Source organism: Hylaeus anthracinus, unplaced genomic scaffold (genome assembly GCF_026225885.1).
Source record: "Hylaeus anthracinus isolate JK02 unplaced genomic scaffold, UHH_iyHylAnth1.0_haploid 12002, whole genome shotgun sequence".
NCBI classification, from domain to species: domain Eukaryota; kingdom Metazoa; phylum Arthropoda; class Insecta; order Hymenoptera; family Colletidae; genus Hylaeus; species Hylaeus anthracinus.
In genome coordinates, this window is record NW_026534349.1 from 14,855,660 (window position 1) to 14,876,456 (window position 20,797).

The 20,797-nt window shown below is 44.6% G+C and overlaps 2 protein-coding genes and 1 long non-coding RNA gene across 8 annotated transcripts in view; 2 read left to right on the forward strand and 1 right to left on the reverse strand.

Annotated features, from left to right (window-relative positions):
- LOC128891673 (protein split ends) overlaps positions 1 to 16,040 on the forward strand; it is a 139,850-nt gene extending 123,810 nt beyond the window's left edge. For 5 of the 6 annotated variants that reach the window (XM_054151343.1, XM_054151345.1, XM_054151346.1 and 2 more), the window contains 6 exons: positions 625 to 9,934; positions 10,503 to 10,619; positions 10,871 to 10,987; positions 11,292 to 12,050; positions 12,683 to 12,841; positions 13,061 to 16,040. In XM_054151343.1, coding sequence (XP_054007318.1) covers positions 625 to 9,934; positions 10,503 to 10,619; positions 10,871 to 10,987; positions 11,292 to 12,050; positions 12,683 to 12,841; positions 13,061 to 13,189 — 10,591 coding nt within the window. In that variant the 3' untranslated portion in view covers positions 13,190 to 16,040. The remainder of the gene's footprint in view (positions 1 to 624; positions 9,935 to 10,502; positions 10,620 to 10,870; positions 10,988 to 11,291; positions 12,051 to 12,682; positions 12,842 to 13,060) is intronic. The other variant, XM_054151348.1, reaches the window with a different exon arrangement.
- LOC128891727 (uncharacterized) overlaps positions 1 to 20,797 on the reverse strand; it is a 190,111-nt gene that overhangs the window by 162,968 nt on the left and 6,346 nt on the right. The gene's annotated exons all lie outside the window — the stretch shown is intronic.
- On the forward strand, positions 19,643 to 20,797 carry LOC128891717 (calcyclin-binding protein). Its single transcript, XM_054151448.1, has 2 exons — positions 19,643 to 19,819; positions 20,007 to 20,797. Exons 1-2 carry the CDS (start codon positions 19,799 to 19,801, stop codon positions 20,661 to 20,663), a joined length of 678 nt encoding a protein of 225 aa, XP_054007423.1. The 5' UTR covers positions 19,643 to 19,798; the 3' UTR covers positions 20,664 to 20,797.

Sequence of the window (20,797 nt, forward strand, 5' to 3'; positions counted from 1 at the left end):
ATGCAGGTGTCCTTTGTATAACGTTTTCTTCATCATTCCATTTTAGCTTCTTCGGAGAGATACATTTGTGATCTTTTGGCAATTTTGTAATCATTCCTTAGCTATCCTTCTTTTACAATTTTGTAGGATCTTATTGTATTCTTCGTTCATATTAGTCTAATATCAGTATACCATTTAACTTGTAAAGAAGTAAAGCTTTTAGTAAGTGTTTTATTCAAAGGACACGGTTTACATTCGAAAGAATTAGTTAGAATCAACCACAAAGAAAGGAACAATTAACACTTGACATGCGGGTAACGTACTTTTACGTTTTTCGCAGTCTGTCACTGGATCGCGAATCACCGTAAAAATACGTATTTAGTAGATTTGTGCTATAGGTTTACGAAAAAACGCGACAAAGTGTATACTCGCATGCAAAGTGTTAATAAAATCATCACTTGCGCACATATACAATCACCTGAATCATGAATAAAAAAGCCGATTCTAATTTCGACAAAGTGATTTGTTTGGCCTATTGTGTACAGAGATTTGTCTCTTGAAATCTTTGAAAGATTTCTTACTCGTTTCTGTTACTGTTTTTTACTCGAAGACAATATCAATATCGTCGACTAATTTCTGTTACAGGCATCACGAACACCACGACGGATCACGGCCAGGAACACCGCTGGTCGACGAAAGACCGGAGAACTTGGTGCCCAGCGAACCGCGACGGTTTCGCGAAAGGAGTCACGAGGGGCCTCTCTCGCTGCCGTTGCCAAGGTTTGCTGCCCAGATGCTGAATAACAACAATAATAACAACAACACCAGTAGCAGCAACAATAACAGCAGTGGGAGTAATCGATCGAGTAACGTTAGCCTCGCGAAAGTGACCAGTCCGCCGTGCGCCAATTTGTCGACGGCACCCAGTCCCCGCACAGCCCCTCAGCCACCAGCTTCGCCCCCGCCTCGCAATCCCAGCCCGAGTCCAACGAGCTCCGACAGCGAGACGGCACCCCAATCGCCCAGCCTTGAGGAGAGGATACGTTCCCTCGACGAAAAGTACGAGAAGTGGTCCGGTTCTAGAGCTTTAAGCGCAGCCGGTGGCGACGCCTTGGCTAAGCTCGACGCCACAGCATCCGAGAGGTTCAGGTTTCGTCACAAGCTGCTCGACCTGGATTTGCACGAGGTGCAACCGTCCGATATCGTCAAGTCGGTTCTTGCCAAACGTAGTGTGTTCGACGAAGACTCTAAGCGTCTAGAGAACTTTAGCGAAAAGTATGAACCCCGTGAGTTCACCGGCGTTCTGAACGTCGGCTCGATGATCGGTACGAGCGGCCTCGCATCGAGCGGAGGTTGCACCAGCAAGGTCTGCCTGCAGTATCCGTTTCCTAGTCATCCGCCGGTGCAATTGACCGGCGGCGGTTCCACGCAGATCGGCATGAGCGTGTCCCTGTCCTCGTTAACGTTCACGACCACCATGTCGTCCGCGCTCAAGACGGACCCACGGGCAACGGTGCAGCACAACTGCGTGCATCCGACACCAGCGACACCCATCACACCCGGCACATCAATCAAAACCGTTAGTCCCGAATTGCCACCAGTCTCGCTGCCGATCGGTCTCGGTAGCGGGACGGCGGCCAGTAGTGGCAACAGTAGTGGTTTAGCGTCAGCTAGTAGTATTCTTAGCAGCAACGGTAGCGTAAGTAGTATTCACGTTCTGGGAGCCTCGACGAGTCGAGGACTGACCAACGTCGCAACGTCGATACCCATCGCGACAACGACGTCCACTGTCGCGTTTCCTGCACCGATGACGACGCTGGTCACCACAACGGCGACAACGACAACGACAGCGACAACGACGACGACGACGACGACAACAACGTCAACAACGCCGACGACGACCGCGTCGAGCACGACTTCCTCGACCATCGGCCAGTACCAACCTTCCATGTCCAGCGCCGCGTCCACGGCGCCACCGTCTTCCACGACGTCCTCGTCGAACTCTTCCTGCTCGTTGTCGTCGTCGTCTTCGTCCGTGGACAGCTCTCGGGCGCGCTTGAGGAAGGAAGTCGGCAATCGGGAGAGCAGGGATTCCCGCGACAGCAAGGACGGTAGAGACTCCAAGTACAGCAAAGGAAAGGACTGCCAGAGGAAGTCGCGGAAAGAGGATGCGGACGTCGAGAGGGTTCGCAAAGATCGCGAGGAGAAGGACACCGTGGTTAACGAGATCGTCGAGCCCGAGAGTCACGCGAGGGAATTCAAAGAAAACAAGGAAGTGCGTTACGAGAGGAAGGAAAGGGAGGAAAAGGAACGACGGGAGAAAGATGACCGTGAAAGGCAAGAGAGGAGGGAGAAAGAGGATCGCGACAGGCAGGAGCGCAAAGAACGCGAAGAGAGGCGGGAGAAGGACGAGGAAAGACGGGAGCGCGAAAGGTTGGACAAAGAGCGACACGAGAAGGACAAGCGTGAAAGGGAGGAGAGAGAACGAGAACGAGAACGAAAAGAACGGGAAGAGAGCGAGGCTAAAGAAAAGGAGAGAAGAGAAAAGGAACGGTTGGATCGTGAGAAGCGAGAAAGGGAGGAGAAGGAACGCCAAGAACGTCGGGAACGAGAAGAAAGAGAAAGGAGGGAGCGCGAGGATCGGGACAGGAAGGAACGAGAGCTTCGACTAGAGCGGGAGAAGCAAGAGAAAGAACGCGTCAGAAAAGAAAGAGAAGAACAAGAGAGGCGAGAAAAAGAGGAACGCGACAGAAGACGGGAAGAAAAGGAGCGTCTCGACAGAGAAAGAAAGCGCGAAAGAGAGGAGAAGGAACGTCTCGAACGGGAACGACGGAAAGAGAAAGAGGAACGGGAACGAGCGGAGAAAGAGAAGCGCGAGAAAGAGGAAAGGGAAAGATTCGAGCGCGAGAAGCACGACCGAGAGAAGAGGAGAGACCGCGAGGACCAGGAGAGGCGGGAAAAAGAAAAAGCCGAGCGCGACAAAAGAAGAGATCGAGAAGACAAGGACAAAGAGAAAAGAGACCGCGACGAAAGCAGACGACAGCCTACTGAAAATCATCTTCATCAATCAGTCTCACAGTCTCAGAATCAAATTTCACCTGCGCCAGTGTCCATCAAGCGACGATGTTCGTCGCAAGACGGACCCACGGAGGACGAAGCGAAACGCATGAAGATCTCCGAGCACTGGAGGGACAGGCCTAGGCAGAACAGAAGATCGGAGGATCGGAAACATCGAAACGATTCTCACCGTTCGAGTCGCGACAGTAGAGAGAGTCGAGACAGCAAGGAGAGCAGTAGCGGATCTACGCAGACCCAAGACACCAGGGATACCAGTCATGGAGAACTCAACAGGGAATCCAACAGAGAGAACAGGGAGAACAATCGCGACAGTGGCAAAGAGAAACAGCGAAGCAAAAAGAATCGTTCTGAGAAAGAGTCCAGGGAACGAAGTCCCAGGGTCTCTCACGAGTCTGATAAAGAGTTCTTATCCAGACTGGAGCTCTCCAAGCGCAACGAGTCGAACTCGCCCAGCGAGCAAACATCCGTCGGTTCCAATCACTCTCGAGAAATACAGCAGCACCATCAGCAACAGTCTTCCATGAATCTGCACAGCGACGTCGACGATCCACTGTCCACCCACGACATGGAGGTTGCCAGGCATCCGCTGGCCACTGACACGGACAGCGACGAGCCGAAGAAACATTCCATCTTCGACATCGTGGACGACGAGCCTGCTTACATTAGCATGTACGATAAGGTTAAGGCGCGTTCGACGAAGAACATGCAGAAGCTCGAGGAGGAGAAACGTCAGGTTCGCCTGAAGGACAAGTTCTCACAACTGAAACAGAGTCGAGCGAGACGGGAGGAGAAGAAACAGAGCACGTCGTGGGACGGAGATTCGGTGTCTAGCAAGGCTCTGACGGAGGACGAGGCGACGTCCGAGTCGGACTCTGCCAGGGCGAAGTCTCTTTCCAGGAAAGGCTCGCGATCTCGAATTCATTCCGATACCAGCGAGGAGGACGAGTCGTTCAACAACAAGATTCGCAAGGTGAAGACTGAGAGGTTCCTGGAGAGCGACGTGGACCTTGGTTTCGCCGATACCGAAGAGAAGCACAATCCTCTGGAAACGTCGACCGTGGTCGTGAGCCACGCGACTGTGAAAGAAGAGCCGCGCACGTCCGACGACGACGAGAGAATGTCCGTCGCCTTCCGCGGAAACCATCCAGCGATCGTCGTGAACAATCACGAGAGGGATTCGCGCAAGAAGTCGCATAAGAAGAAACAGAAACGGCAGAAGAATTCTATGTCGAACGAGGAGAGTATAAAAACCGAGCCGTCGGAGGGCATCGAGCACAAGAACAAGTCCAGTACCGTGACGGCCAACGCGGAGTGCCGACCTAACCATACGTCCGAATCAGTCGCTATCACCACTACCAATACATCTGGGACGACAGTGTTGGAGAACACCGAAGAAAGAATACGATCGGACAAGAAGCAACGAAACAAGAAGGACAAAAGGAGGGATCGAAACGGAGACGAGAAGGCAAAGGCAAGGAGGAAGAGGCTCAACAGACAGGAGGCTAGAGACTCGCAGCGAATGGAAGACATTTTTGGCCCACTTTCCGACGACGTGGACGACGGTCCATCCAACACCTTCTTCAACCGTTTAGGCAACATCGCGTCTGAGAACAATGCTTACGCTACCGACAGCGATGGAGGTCACAGTCCCGCGTTGGACGTGGAAAGGGTCAGACGAAAAACAGAGAAGAAACGACGTCATCAACCCGAAGACGAGAACAGCGTCGACTTGGCCGAGGCGGGACGCGAGATCGAAGCGAAGCTCTTGGGGCTACCGAATTCACCCAAATCGGCTACAGCGTGTACAGAGAACAACGATCACGATGTGTTTCGATTCACCGATGATAACGACAGTGTCGAACCGTCTACGCCGTCTACGGTACCAGAAAAAATTAAAGAAAAGAAGAAGAAACGGAAGAAGTCCAAGGAGGAGCGTAGTCGGAAGGATTACCATCATCATCACCATCACCATCACCACCATCACGAAAAAAGCGGTGAACTGCCCTATTTGGGCGCGGATCCTAGTCCCCCGAGAGCCAGCAGTCCGTTAATTACGAAAACAATATCTCCGACTTTGCCCACGCCTAGGGATTCTTTGCTGAGTCCTATCCCGAAAGTAACGACGAACGTGACGACGGTACCATCGATGACACCTCCGGTTGTTAGCGGCAGCATCCAACCTTCGAAATCAGAGAAGAAGAAGAAGGATAAGTTTATACCTGGATTTGGCATAGAGATCGACGAAACCATCCACGAAAACGCGGTGAAGAGTATTTCCGAACCAGAAGAACGCGAAGGAAATGCTCAAACGCGCACTTCCAGAGAAGATTCCGAAGTTGCTGCGCCATCGACACCGCCTGCGCAGACGGAAGACAAACCCCGAGTTGCTATTTCTCAGGAAGAGACGGAGGACGCTGTGGCCGCGTTGCTAGAGGAGACCTTCGGTGGGTCCACCGAGGACTTCTCCTACGAGGGCGAGGAAGAGGACGCAGAGGTGGATGACACCGTTGGACCTCCGCCTGAGGCGCCTCAGGAAGACGTCGAAGAAATGCAGCAAGCGGTCGAGAGCTTGAATGCCTCCGCTGGGGAGGGCGAGACGGATTTGAAACCCGACACTCCGCAAAGCGAGCACGATCTGCAGATAGACACGGACACGGAGGAGGACCCGAACTACGAGACCTTCGACCTGACGCAACCACCGAAAACGCCAGACATTCCATCATTCTACAAGTCACCTACCAAAACCATCAGCACCGTTGCTCCTTCTATAGCTGTAGCGGAGAAACCCGTGGAATCGCGCATCGCTATACCCGTCAAGCCACAGAGTCCACCAGCGTCCGTGATCGCGCATTCGTGGAATCTGAACGAGAAGCCTCGCGACGTCGTCAAAGCTGTGCAGTTGGAGACCTCGGAGTCGAACGCCAGCGTTGCAAGTCCAGAGAGAATCACAACCACTCAAGCTCATCGCGCCTCGACATCTCCACCGCCGCAGTACAAGCAACCTGCTCTCGGCCCTTGCAGCGTCCCCATCACCAGCGAGACACCCAGGATCACTGCAGTCAGCCCCAGACCACCCATCAGCGTGCAGCCTTTGTATCAGAAACTTCCCGTGTCTCCGCAGTCTCAGATGGTTCCGATGCGACAGGCCTCTCCCAGAATGCAGAATATATCCACGGTTTCTTCTTCTGCGGCCTCTAATCTGACACCTTTGCCACCGTTGGTTCCTTCGAGAATACCACCTTTGGTACCGTCCCAGCTGTCGCCTAGAGTCTCGCAACCTCTGTCGCCCAATGGCCAATGGTCGAGAAACCCATCCTTGAGTCCTCACGTGCCCAACGTTGGAAAACCGTCTCCGCCCTCTGCGAGAATCGCTGTAAGCGCGTCGGTGTCTTCTCATAGACCGGAAACTCCTGCACAGCAGATTTATTCCACCGCGGCTACACAACAACCTGTTATTCAGCACGCTCCGGGCATGAGAGCTCTGGCGCCTAGTTATCCTCGGGGTGGTTTACCACCGTTGACGTTAAATATTCCTCACCGTCCTTACATGCCAGTGAAAAGTTCTAGGGACTCGGGTCTGGGTGGGAAATCCGTAATAGAAACTTTGCTACCGGTCAACCCTAACGAACCTCCTCAACGATTGGATGAACCTAAATTGTCACCTGCAGTGATACCCGAACCGACCAACAAAGCCTCCACGTCGCCTAAGGTTCCGTCGCCTAACCAACCGCCTACGTATATTCCTGAAACGGCGAAGATCGAAATTAACGCTAGCACGTCCAGTCCTGTGTTTGGTAAACCAGCCACCATTCCGGATACCTGTACACTTTCATCCAGATCTCAGAAACAAATTCCTGGTTCCATCACGACGGACACCAACCTACTGTCACCGAGACAGAAGCAAGAACTGTCGAGTCTGCAACTTCTGACTACCCACGTACCGCGCTCTTCGACACCTAGTCCCGTGATAGTCGCCCATGGACAACCTCATCTGGTCCACAAGTCTGTGGTGCATAGTATCGGAGCGTCGACCGTTGCCACGACCAACCAACCGCTGATCAAGACTGTCGTCCCGATAGTTCCGCAACAGATCGCTTCCACGGTCGCTGTTTCGGTGTCCGAAGAGAAATGCGTCATCACGCAAACAGTGTCTTTGAGTACCCCTCAGAGACACTCGCCCGTCTCGCAAAGCAGTCAACTTCCAAAGCCGCATATTCCTCTAGTATCCACCGTTACTCAAGCTATCATGACCAGAGCAGCCCCTCCTGTCGTCTCCGCTATACCAGCGCTATCCGTGACCGAACAAACCAAGGTCGAATGCTTGGAGCCGCCCGAACAAGAACTGGAGTTGGATTCCAGCGCGCAGATGGCGCAAACCGCTCAACCCATGCAGTTAACTCCGCCTATACAACCCACTCAGCCGATGGACGTCGTGAAAGACGAGCCCGTTGACGTAAAGCACGAGGACACGACGATCAAAGAGGAATTTCCAAACACCGAATCCGAATTCCCGTCGAAACAACCATGCGCTAACGAAACGAAGCCGAAGATAGAGCAGCAAGACCAGCAAGTGAAAATTGAGAAACCACCACCGTGTATTCCGAAAGTAGAGCCTACGGATAACATCGACTCGAAGGTGGAGATCGAGACTGTTAAAACCGAGCCTATCAGCGAGATAAAGGAGGAGGAGGCCGCGAAAGAGACCGAAGAGGCAGACATGGAAGAAGAATCGACGGAGGACCCGTTGAAAGAACCGAGCACGGATCCATTGGCCATCGATGTGTCGAAAGAGGATCCAGCCGACAGTAAGGAAGACAGCGATTACTGGTCGGCGAAGGAAGTGAACATCGAGAGTGTGATAAAGAAGGTCGACGCTCTCTGCGATGGCGAGAGCAACGACGGCCACGACGAGGCTCAACACGGTCCAAACTTGAGCAACGAGACGCAAGAGCAACCAAAGATTGAGGCTGAGTGGTTCAGTGCAGAATCGACGGAGAGCGAGAGTAAGAAGAACTCCTCCGCGAACGACGAACAGGACGAGGGCGTGGAGACGTGCGAGAGCGAATCGACGAGGAGTCGTCGTAGTAGAACAAAGAACAAACGAGGTGTTAGCAGTCGTGGTGGGGTCACCACGAGACGAAGCGTTAGGAACACGACGACCGTTTCCCACAAACGTGGCGTTGGCAGAACTCCCAGAGGAAGCAAACACCATGTCGAGAAGAGCAAGTTACCAGCCGACGTTTACGAGTTCCACGATGACAGCGAGGAGGACAACGCTGGACGCCCGCGACTGATTCTTACGATCAAGTCTCCCGTGCCGAATCTTACCGGTCCCAACACCCAGCCAGCGACACCTATAGCTGCGGTGAAGGAAGTACCACCGGAAGAATTCGTTTCTCCAGCTGCAAATACGAGAAAGTCGAAACGGTTAGCCGAGAGAGACGGTAGCCGTAACACCATCGACGACGTCATCGAGGACGTTGTGCGCGGATCAGCAGCGAACAAAGGTCTGGGTGGAACAGGTGTTCACGCTACGAGACGAAGCACCAGGCACAACAACGCCCCACGCAGCGTCCAATCTACCGTGCAAGTGACGGAACCTCGAAAGTCACCTAGAGGCCCGCGGAAATCTATTAGACGAACATCCGAGAACAACGACGACAGCAGCGAGGAGAAACTTAAGGAAGCACCACCGGCACCTCAGGAATTCCCAAGCAAGGAGGAAAGTGCTCCAGTTCGGGATGAACCTCCTAAAGTAGAGGAAACGAAACAATCTACCCCGCCACCCACGCAAAAGTCGGTCTCTCACGAACCGATGACGTTGATAGACCCGGTGACAGGAATGTTGATACCAATGAGGGAGTCTGAAGAAGGTCAATACATTCCAGTTTCTACGGCTGCTGGTCAAATACAAGCCGCGAACAGAGCTGCGTGCGAATCGCGTACCATCTCTGCTGCAATGGTTCGGAATGATACTCCTAATGCAACAGCTGAAGTGTTGCGACCAAAGCCACCTCAGCCTGAAAACTTAACAATCCCTGAGGAAACGAAGAAAGAACCGACCGTAGAGCCGGTTCAGACTCAGCAGATTCAACCTCAGACCAGTGTAATCACAAAGCCTCAGTCTCCAGCTGTTCAGGTTACTTCCACGGTCAGCGTGGTTCAGACAGTCACAACGTCTACGACCGTCACCTGCGTACCAACGACGACGGTGACGACACCTATAACAGCGCCTCCGATATGCACGTCCCAGCCTAAACCTACCAGTCTGAAGGCACACGTTTTGAATGCTAGCAAATTGGTAACACCGCCCGTGCAACAGCAAATCGTCATCACCAAACCTATAGCTCCGAGCATACCTAGTCAGTCGGTGGTACAGAACATCGTTAAACCGACGCAGGCTGTTCAAGGACTTCATCTGCAGATACCAAGTAGAGTCGTCTCACCGAGCTTGAGTCCACGCGCGAAGCAGTCGCCTCAGATTAGCGCGGCGAATGGAAAGAGTCAAGGTCAACCCATGTCCCCAGTTCTCAACAACACCGGTGTTCCACCGAACCCAAAACAACATCTCTTGCAAGCAGCTAAACAACAAGCATCCACAATAGTCAATCTGCCTCAGAAGCTACCGATGAACGTCCATCCAGCCAGCGTGACGACAGCTCCCACTCCCAGGATTCACCAACCTGTCTCGCAACCCGCCGCGCTAAAGGGCATCAATGGTCAACCGCATCCTTTGAATCCGAAGGCTCACTTGCTCCAAGCTGTAGTGCCCCCGATAGTCTCAGGTGCCGTAGCAAGTCCACCTACTCAGCCGCACCTTATGAACGCGCAACCCGTCGGTGTGAACTGTTCTAGACTTCCAGCACCAAAACCATCGGTAAGGATGTTCTTCTCATAACCAAACAGTAGGAATTAAATACAAGATTACAGGGTTACTATAGGGTTGAAAAATAAGGTAGTATTAGGTTGTCCCGAAAGTTTCTTTCGCGAGTTGCACTCGATTATTTTATGTGATCGTGTTTATATAAATGTAACAGTAATGAAGCAAAATGAATCGTGTACAATTCTGTAATGTAACATAAAACATAAAATATTGTGCATGTATTACTTATTAATAAAGCGAAAGAAACTTTTCGGGCAACCTAATACATTGAGATACTTGTTTTAAAGACGTGTATATAGAATTGTATTAAATGTTTATTTGTCGCCTAAGAGTACATCTGTGAACCTACAAATATATTCATTTTATTAGATTATCTTAATCGATAAATTAAAATTTGTTATGGAAACTTAATAGATTTATAGTTTAATGGATGTTCGTTTAGGTATTAAGTAAATATTGATAGGAAACGCTACCTTACTTTTTTAACCCATCGCTCTGGCGTAACCCCTTAATTTAATATTTCAAAGAAAAGTATTGATTTTACTTCTGAACATGATTTCAGGTAACGGGAACGATGGAACCACCGAAAGTAGAAGTATCCATGACAGGTTGCATTATGGTGCCAACAGTGAGCCCTCAAGCACGTGGAGTACCAATATCAAGTTACGAAGGTCCATTGGTAAGCAGAGTGAGCACAATATGCATAACGTATAGATATTTGACATTTTTAAATCGCGTATCAATAATAGTACAATTAAATACATAATATTTATTAATTCTTCATGCTTATTGTATGTCTAAGTGAAATTAATCTGCTCTTGTACGATAGCAATAAATTTAATACACTAAATTTTGTATGTAATTGTGTGAAATATACATTTTTTTTTTCTAAATACGACGCAAAAACTAACTTTGCTTGGTTTTGGCTAGCATGGGAGTGCGGGTGCTGCTCCATCACCAGGGGGCCAATATGGACTTGTCCCTCCGCATCGATCCCAGAGTCCTCCATTGCCCCCACCTGCCCATCATCATGCTAATGCTTCTCAGGTACTTACTTATGCTAACTTTATTTTAAATTGAGAACACGTTAGAATATAAAATTATGATAGAAATTTCTACCAATTGAAATTGTAAAAATCCTACCTTATAAATGATGCACAGTTCCACGCGTATTATTCATTTGAAAACAAATTATATAACGCTTTATGTAATTTTCAAAATTGAAGTAAAAAGTACATGAAGTATATGTAATAACTTCAACTCATAGTAAATATAGACGCGAGTGCGCATATAATTATTTCTCAATGAACACAGTGTATCCAGTGGTTCTAACCGAGTTTTTTCTTTGCAGGGCGATGTTGTAAACCATTATGGGGGACTGTCGAGAGGTGGAGAACTACCACCGCATTACATGCATCCACAAGTGCTCCAGTATCAGTATTTGCGTGCCCAGCAAGAAGCCTTGACAGCTCCGCGCATAGCGTATCACATTCCAGGAACTCGATCTCCTCACCTACCATTGGATCCAAAGTTGGAGACTGGTATAGAAGACAGTCACAGTCCACCGTTAGAACTGAGACGAAGTACGAGAACGCCACAAGATCGCACCACGGACAGCCCACAAGTAGCTCAAGTTTATATGTTGCACGGAGCAGCTAGGTTACCACCTCCACCGCCTCAGTATAACGCAGGAACGAATCCATCCTTAACTGGTGCGCCAGCAGCGGCCAGAGGTGGATTCTACGAACCACCACCCGCGCATTTACGTTCTCAATATCCAATTGCTGCGAGCGAAGCACCGAGCGATAGAGCCATCACACCCGACAGGCCTAGGAAACATCAAGTCGTCACTCCACCTCATGCTTCGCAAGTGCCACCCCAAGCAGACTCGTTTCAAATGTTGCTTCAACGTTATCCAGTCATGTGGCAGGGATTGCTGGCTCTTAAGAACGACCAGGCAGCAGTACAAATGCATTTCGTATTCGGTAATCCCAACGTAGCGAGAGACAGTTTACCTTGCAATAGCGACGGTTCTACGCCACCGCTGAGAATCGCTCAAAGAATGAGACTGGAACAAACACAGGTCGAAGGTGTAGCGAGGAAAATGCAAGTACGTATTAGAAAATCGTATCTTAATTTTAATGTTAATGGTTTGTCGTGAACACGTAGCGCCGGATTAAGAGCTACGGCTCAAGACCTCCAGAAATTAATTCTAGACAACTTGACGAATTCGTGAGCAAGCATAAATCACATAACTTTCTGTTATCACCCTTATAGTAAATAATGGATAGGAAGTTAGTTCATACTCCACTGTTAAAATACCATTATGGATTTACTTTTGCCTAATGATAATTAATGCGAGTGAAAGGATGAATTTCTCAAAGGTAAAAATATCCAAAGAAATGTATACGTATCAATAGGAGCCAAAGAACAACTAAACAGATTCGTGTTCACGACAATCGAAGACGATGTTCTCAATAGTAATATTTCGAAAAATATTTATTCCCATGAAATTATGCAAAGCAGGCATTCGAATTGTAATTGTTACCTTGTAAAAATAAGTTTAATTTTTCTTTATCTTTCATTTTCTTATTGAAAATATCACTGGGGGCTTTGTTAAACCCCAAAGCACAGTGGTTCACAAAATTTTAATCCGACGCTATGGTACACGATATAACTCAAGGAAAGAAAGAAAATTTCTCGCACTGCGAATGATTAAGTTATTTAATTTCTCTTTCACAGATGGATAACGAACATTGTATGCTCCTGGCACTTCCGTGCGGACGAGACGAGGTAGACGTGTTGCAACAGAGCAAGAACCTTCAGACTGGATTCATAATGTATTTACAACAAAAACAGGCCGCTGGAATTGTTAACATAGCTGCACCAGGCTCTCAACAGGTGTGTGATATAGATGAAATTAGAAAATATCATCTCTTAACGTTTTCAGTGACGATTGATACAGTGTCGAGTCATTTATAGCAGTCAGCTATTATATACGTATAAATTAGTATTTAGCGAAAAATCAAAATGCTAGCAAATTATTTTAATGAACATGTGAAGTAAAGAAGGAGAAAGTGCAATACGCAAAGATAAAACTGTAATGAATTTCGTTTACAGCCTGCGTATGTAGTTCACATCTTCCCGTCGTGTGACTTCGCGAACGAAAGTTTAGCGCGAATCGCGCCGGACCTATTGCATCGGGTCGCGAAGATCGCCCATTTGCTCATCGTCATTGCCACGGTTTGAGGCCAGCCAGTGGTCTACTGGATTACAATCTACCTATATCTCTCCCCTTCACGCGCTGTAGGACGCTTCGCATGTGGCATGAAGCCTGGAGTGTCCCTCTGACGGGGTGCAGAGTCGTACAACAAAAGAAGAGAGTATTTTCGAAGGAAACGGTTTCCCCTCTGAAGAAATATCAGTGACAATCAAATGGATTCTGGCGAATTCGTGCCGATTTCGAAAATCGTAGGCCTAAAACGAGGTACGGGGTTGTGTGACGTAGGGAGGCTAGCCCGGTCAATGCGTGAACATCACCGTGCGTGCCTTTCTTCTATTGTATTCGCATGGGCGGGCTCGTTTGATTGGAAACGGGACTCCGTGTCGTGCTCATCGCTGACAACTTTTGTGAGATCGACCGACGTCACTCTTGGTCTTTCTGACAAGCGAGTCAGGCACAATCCCAGCCCTTAGTGGAAGACCTTCGATTAAAACCACGCGATGTCCTCAAGGAATAAGAAACGAAAAATAAACTCACACTCGTCCCTCCTAGGTAAAACAGTAAATAATACCTACCGTTGCTCTAGATGGACAGACGGATTTCGTAAGTAAGAAATAGAGGAAAAAAAAAAACTAACGTACCCTACCACTATACACGAGCTATTTTAAGTAAGGCTTAGAATTTAAATGATACTGTGTAAATTATAAGCGAGCCAGCGAGGGCATAACTACTGTGATTTTAATTATTTAACGATATATGTCTGCGTAAAGACGATGAAAACAAAAAGTAAAAACAGATAAATGGTGACCGATTACGGTCCGCGCGGTATGTGATGTGTTTTTTGTATAATACTGCTCTATATAAATACCTATGTATTATATTACTGTAACAATAGTTGCTGCTGCCGCTGTTGCTGCTGCCGCTCGTGTCGAACTAGAAAGTAATGTTACGATCTAGACCTCTAGTGAAAAAAAAAAAATGAGCGAAAGGATTACCTAAATAGCGTTTATCCCTAATGTAATATAATTTTCCATAGCAGGATGTAACATATTATTATCATTATTATCATCTTAGCACTATGTACATTATAAACAAATTTTTAATATTCTTATTTTGATTCTTTATTATTACTACTATTATTATTATTATTATTATTATTATTATTATTATTATTATTATTATTATTATTATCACCATCATCTTCTTCATCATCATTATCATTATTATTATTTCTACGGTCATCATCGTCATTAGTACTGCTACCATTATTATTATTATTATTATTATTATTATTATTATCATCGTCATTATTATTATTATTATTTTTATGACTATTATTATTATTAAATATTACTACCACTACTGCTACTACTACTATACTACTATACTATTATCATCACTACTACTACTATTATTATTACCACTACTCTACTACTACTATTATCGCTGCTATCAATTATTATTAACTTTATTACACCAGGCTAGTTAGAACGTACCAACCCGCACATTTGAAAGAAGGGGCTTTAAAGTATGTCGTACTGAAACTCAGATACGGTACGACCGATCTCATTGACCATTGACGTCGCCCCGTTCTACACACTTCCATCCCCCATTTCTCTTACCCCCTTGTCGCCTTCCGCGCGATGTGTCGTAGACTCTTTAGCAATCGTGTCGAAGATAATAATGCGCTTACGTGTATAGACCAGAAATTACACTATATCACACGGAGCCGTGAGAAAAACATATTAAGTAATATAAAGAAACTTACCTATTTACGATATTATTGCTGCTGCGTGTAGGGCGCATGCCTCTAGAGAATAACCTTATGTAAAAGTATTAGGGATGGTCAAAACATGTTTTTATTCTTTCATACCGTGTTCAATCGATTATAGAAAAAAAAAAACACAAATCGTTCTTTTTCAAGTCGATTAAAAAGGCACTTTCGTTGCCTATCGTTGTTATCATTGTTATATTTTCTTCCTTACATTAGATAAACGTAATCCGCCGTGATTAATGTTTTCTTTTTTCATTTCCATTACATTAATATTACACTCGAGACGAGTATAAATACACGGATACGTTTCGTGTAACGAATGAAATGTTTGTAACGTATTACATGAATATATCCGACGCGATCACGCTTAATTTCTTCGATATTTTTTTTTTCTCTTCTATTCGACACTTTATTTTCTTGACGTGCGAGCAATGCAAAGCGTGTACGCATTGCCCCGAAGCCGATGGTTCTGTTCTGACGACCCCTAAGAAAACACGATTAATTTAAGGCAGCGCTGATACTCGTGGAGAGCGTGTGCATGTACAGTGTAAAAGATGCGTTGTGCATATGTACAGTATAGAAGTATAAGTGAGCGAGCGAGATGATAAGTATAATGAAAAACATATATATTAAAGCTACGGATAAGTATAATAGGATGCGAATAAGACGCTCACGTCGCGGTATTTTCGTTTGTTTTCCGAAATCTATTGTTGAGATCCTGTTTATTCTCTGTCACTTCATTTATTCTGTCTTTCACCTCTCTTTTTCTTCTGCTCTTCCTTTTTTCGTGGTGGTCATTTTATGTATATATAATATGTATGTGTATAAATATATGTATATATATACATACATATTACATAGAATTCAAATTTCCGCGGCATGTGTGTCTGCCTCGTGTCTTATCTATCTTGTAAAATATCTGTGAATATTATGATTTAGTTTCTTCTTATTATAGGCTACTGGTATACAAAAAACGTTTATGTTACTACTTACTTAAGGAAAGAAATGTACAGATATCACCATTTTTTGTTTTGTGTTTTACTGTAGTTATTGATAATTATATGGATATTAACGATAATAATAACTATGATTAAAAAACTTCAGCACGGCTCGACGCGTCATTTTTGAAACCCGTTAAAAAAAAAAAAGGAAACCGTGATATTTCATTTATATGTGTGGTTCTGGGAATGATTTATTATCTGCTGTACGAAGTTATCACGCGATCAATTCACGACCCATCGATTAGAAAATGAAAAAAGCACGTTATAGGGCGTTTACATTATACATTCGTCATTTAGAAGTTTAGAAGCTGGACTTCGCATCGTTCAAGAGGTAAAATAATACAAATACGTGAAATAATATAACACATATTTATTTGCATCTTTTGCGACACGTTTATTATACTCTTTGCTTGTTTGTACTGGCTTTACACACCGATCACTTATCGAATGAAAATTGCAAGTATTTGTTACGAAAATGAATATGATTTATCTTTTTCCTTAATAAAAGATTCATAAACTTGATACATTTAATGCATACTTTATGAGGGCCAATAAAATTAAGTCTATCACCAACTATTTGGAAAATATTTATACGAAAAAGAGTGAGTACACCACGAGAGATACGCATAGTATTTGTATGAATAAAAATCGAAAGTTTCATAGTAATTACGCCCTCTCTTCGTAACGTCCGCAGTATTAAGATGCATTCCTGTCTTATATTGATATTTTGTAATTGGTTATAAAAGCTTCTAATATTATTCATAAATAAAACATAAATTTAAAATCGATAAAACAACTGTTTTAAAGCGTCGTATAAGAAGCCCTGCGAATTTTTTTAATAACAAAATCTTGAAATTAACAAATCATTACATGGACAAGTTACAAGAACAGGATAAGATATAACGTAGCCATAATATCATGGGCGAGGTCCAAAACAACTGTTACAACCAAAATGTCATCGTACCACGTGAATATTACTATACAAAACAGACAAATATGTAATAAATCGTATACCATAGAATGGATCATATCGGCGCCACATTACAGTGGCGCCATCGGTGAGAAACCGCTCAAGTTTGTAGTACAAATAGTTCCTACTGTCGTCACTAGATGGTGATACAACTGCAAAAGTAGTACCATCTTACAGCAACAGGAGGAACTATTTTCATTGCAAACTTGGGTCTTTTGCCACCGATGACGCCACTGTAATTTTCCAGTCTTCAAATGCGCAGGATTGTTGATCATCTCCTAACACCTCCTAACACATTCTATCATCCCCTAACACCACCCCCATGACTCCGAATGCGTACTAACATCTCATAAAATCTCCTAAAACTGCCTAACAAGTTCTAACACCACATAGTACTAAGACCTCCTAACACCACCTGACACTTCCCTTTAATATCCATTCATTTCCTGGCACATTTCCCTTTAATTTCTATTCCTTATCTGCCACATTTCCATCTATATTCCCTTCATTTTCTGGCAAATATCCCGTCATATTCTCGCATATCATGCTCACCTGATACGAAAATGTAAAGTCCGGACAGAATTTGACAAGTACTAGATTTCCTTCGTGCCACCTCCTTCCGAATCATGTTTTCCTCATATTATTATGTAAAATACACCGAGAAATAGATACGTACTAGATATTCCTCGTGCCACCTCTTTGAGTATCATGTTCTCCCGATACGAAAGGTAAGATTCGACCCAGAATTAAATAAGCCTAAAATTTCCTTCGTGCCACCTTCTCGCATATCATGTTCTCCTGATACGAAAGGTAAGTTTCGAGTAAGAATTAGATACGTGCCAAATTTCCTTCGTGCCACCTCCTTCCGTATCATGTGCTCTTGATACAAATATGTAAAATCGGCCAGAATTCCGAAATGTACGGAAAATTAGCCCCTTGAATTAGGCAACCTATGCTTACAGATAAGTCGGGTCGGTTGCCTGCTCCCAGGCGCAAACGTGACACCTCTTCGCATATCATGTGCTCCTAATACCAGAAGTAAAAATCCGACACTTCCCATCACAATTTTGGGAGGAGCGATTTGCAACATTGTTGATGTTTGGAGAGGAGCGATTTGCAACATTGTTCAGTTTGCAACATTGTTGAAGTTCAAAGAGGAGCTATTTGCAACATTGTTGTGCTTTGCAACATTGTTGGAGTTTCGAAAAGAGCGATTTGCAACATTGTTGGCTTTGCGAAATTGGCCAGAATCTCGAAATGTACCGAAAATTAGCCCCTTGAATTAGGCAACCTGTACTAACAGATCTGTCGGAGCGGTTGCTTGCTCCCAGGCGCAAACGTGCCACCTCCTCCCATATCATGTGCTCCTGATACCAAAATGCAAAATCGGCCAGAATCTCGCAATGTACCGAAAATTAGCCCCTTGAATTAGGCAACCTGTACTGACAGATCTGTCGGACCGGTTGCTTGCTCCCAGGCGCAAAGGTGCCACCTCCTCGGATATCATGTGCTCCTGATACCAAAATGCAGAATCGGCCAGAATCTCGCAATGTACCGAAAATTAGCCCCTTGAATTAGGCAACCTGTACTGACAGATCTGTCGGACCGGTTGCTTGCTCCCAGGCGCAAACGTGTCACCTCCTCGGATATCATGTGCTCCTGATACCAGGATTAAAATTCGGGCCAGAATTTCATATGTACCAAAAATTCATTATGCCACCTCCTTGCATATTATGTTCTCCTGATGGCAAAATGTAGAGTAATTCCATTATTTAGTTATATGTATATAACACATTTATGCTATAACATCAATTGAATCCTACGCCATGTAATTCACTTGCAGGAAAATAGGAATTGATTTATGGGTTTAATAGGGAGGATTGTAAATGAGAATTTATCTGAATATTTGGGAGATTATTTATAAGAAAGTTTATTATTCGATATACCTTACTATAATACATATATATGTTACACCATGGGACATATACATATCGTAAGATATATCCTTTATGTTTCCAGTGGTGTTATTGCTTCCAGAAAGCTGAAAGAATTAATAATCAAGTCTAGTGATACTAAAAAGACTACAAAGTTATAATATTGATTGTAATGCTACTCCTGTTCGCAGAGTGCAAAGGGTTAATAGCAATAAAAGTCCCACTCAGAGAGAAGCTCTGGTTCTGGATTAGATTACCTTCCCCGCAATTCACATGTTCATTTATTTACATAGGTAATGAGACAAGAAGTAAAACAATTTCTCAGCCACTATTCACATAGGTTAGGTTAGAATACATATTACGTTACATTACATTCTTCGACCATACATACAATCTCAAGGATATTAACCCTACGTTCTATTTTTTTGTACAGGCTACAATGTAATTGCATATAATATACAGTAATAAGTGGTGATTGATAATATTCGATAAGGTTACGTCGAAGAAATAACCTGATCTAACCGTGCTTGCTCTCGCATGCGCCTGCGCACTGAATTTCTTTATTCTCTGTGGTATTTTGACGTTTCAATTGAATATCTAAATAAGAAAAACAAAAGAAAAAAAATGGTTAAACAACTTATTTTTCGTTTTCTTTTTCCTTTTAATCGAAATACCCCTAATTTCCGACTATGGGAATATAATTGTAAATGAAATGACATCTTACTGCGATTCATCGACAATTTTGGAACACTCCAGAAATTTCTATACCGTGCTGTTACCGAACGGATTGTAAAGTGCTGGCAGTCGATGTCGACACTTGATGTGTAAATGATCATCGAATGGAGTGAGAAGCAGTGAAAGCAGTGAAGCGTTGAAAGTGATACAAAAATTGGTAATCTGTCGAAAAAGTTAACGTTTGTTAAATCTTTTCCTGGTACCTATATTTAAAAAAAAGTATGTCAACAAAAATCGACGAGGTATGTATGCATTTTATTATTTGTTCGATTCCGATTCTCTTTTTCTTTCTTTCTTTTTACTTTTTATTCGTTACATGTTTTCTTTAAATAATATAAAATATCACATTAATAATACAATTACGTGCATCGGTAAATTATATCGAGAAACTTTCTTGCAACGCGTAACTTATATCGCTTTCTCTTACAGTTAAAATTGGACATAGAAGAAATCAAAAACTTCATTCAGCAAGCTTCTCGACCAAGGACAAAGGATATACTCGGTCTCGAAGTTAGAAGATTGCAAACAGAATTATCGAAATTAATCCAAAAGACGAATTCGACGTCTACCACGTCGACTGATGTAACGTCTCAATCTGCACCAAAATGTTACCAAGTCAAACTGAATAATTATGGTTGGGATCAAACAAATGCAGCTGTGAAGCTTTACGTTACGTTAAACGATGTCCATCTCTTGCCTAAAGAGGCGGTGACATGTAATTTTTCGGACAAATCGGTAGATCTAAGGGTCTTTGGATTGGATAATAAAAATTATAATTTAACTATTAATAATTTATGCGAAGAAATCGACGTAAATAAGAGTAGCGTCAAAGTAAAAACAGACATGGTCCTTGTGTCGCTCGTCAAGAAAATTCCAAAAATGTGGTCGCACATGACGGAAGTAGAAAAACGAAACAAAGAATCCAAAGCATCTTCCATTATGGATGCGACGGGAAGCGAAACCGATCCTAGCGCCGGTATAATGAATTTAATGAAAAAGCTGTATCAAGAAGGAGACGACAAACTAAAGGCGGCTATAGCTGAAGCATGGACGGAGAGTCAAGAGAAGATGGCATCCTCATTTTAAAACTATTCTTAATTTTATGTTCTTTTACCTGTGCCCATTAAGTTCGTTATTTTTTAGACTCTTATAGACGAGTACATTGTACAAAGTAAACTTAGTTCATATTTTATATGAAATAAATCTATGTTTAAACATTT

Excerpts from the sequence above, each read along its gene's own strand:
- LOC128891717 (XM_054151448.1), top strand. The coding sequence starts at position 19,799 with ATGTCAACAAAAATCGACGAG. Across the intron at positions 19,820-20,006 it reads TGTCAACAAAAATCGACGAG|TTAAAATTGGACATAGAAGA; the intron begins GTATGTATGCAT and ends TTTCTCTTACAG.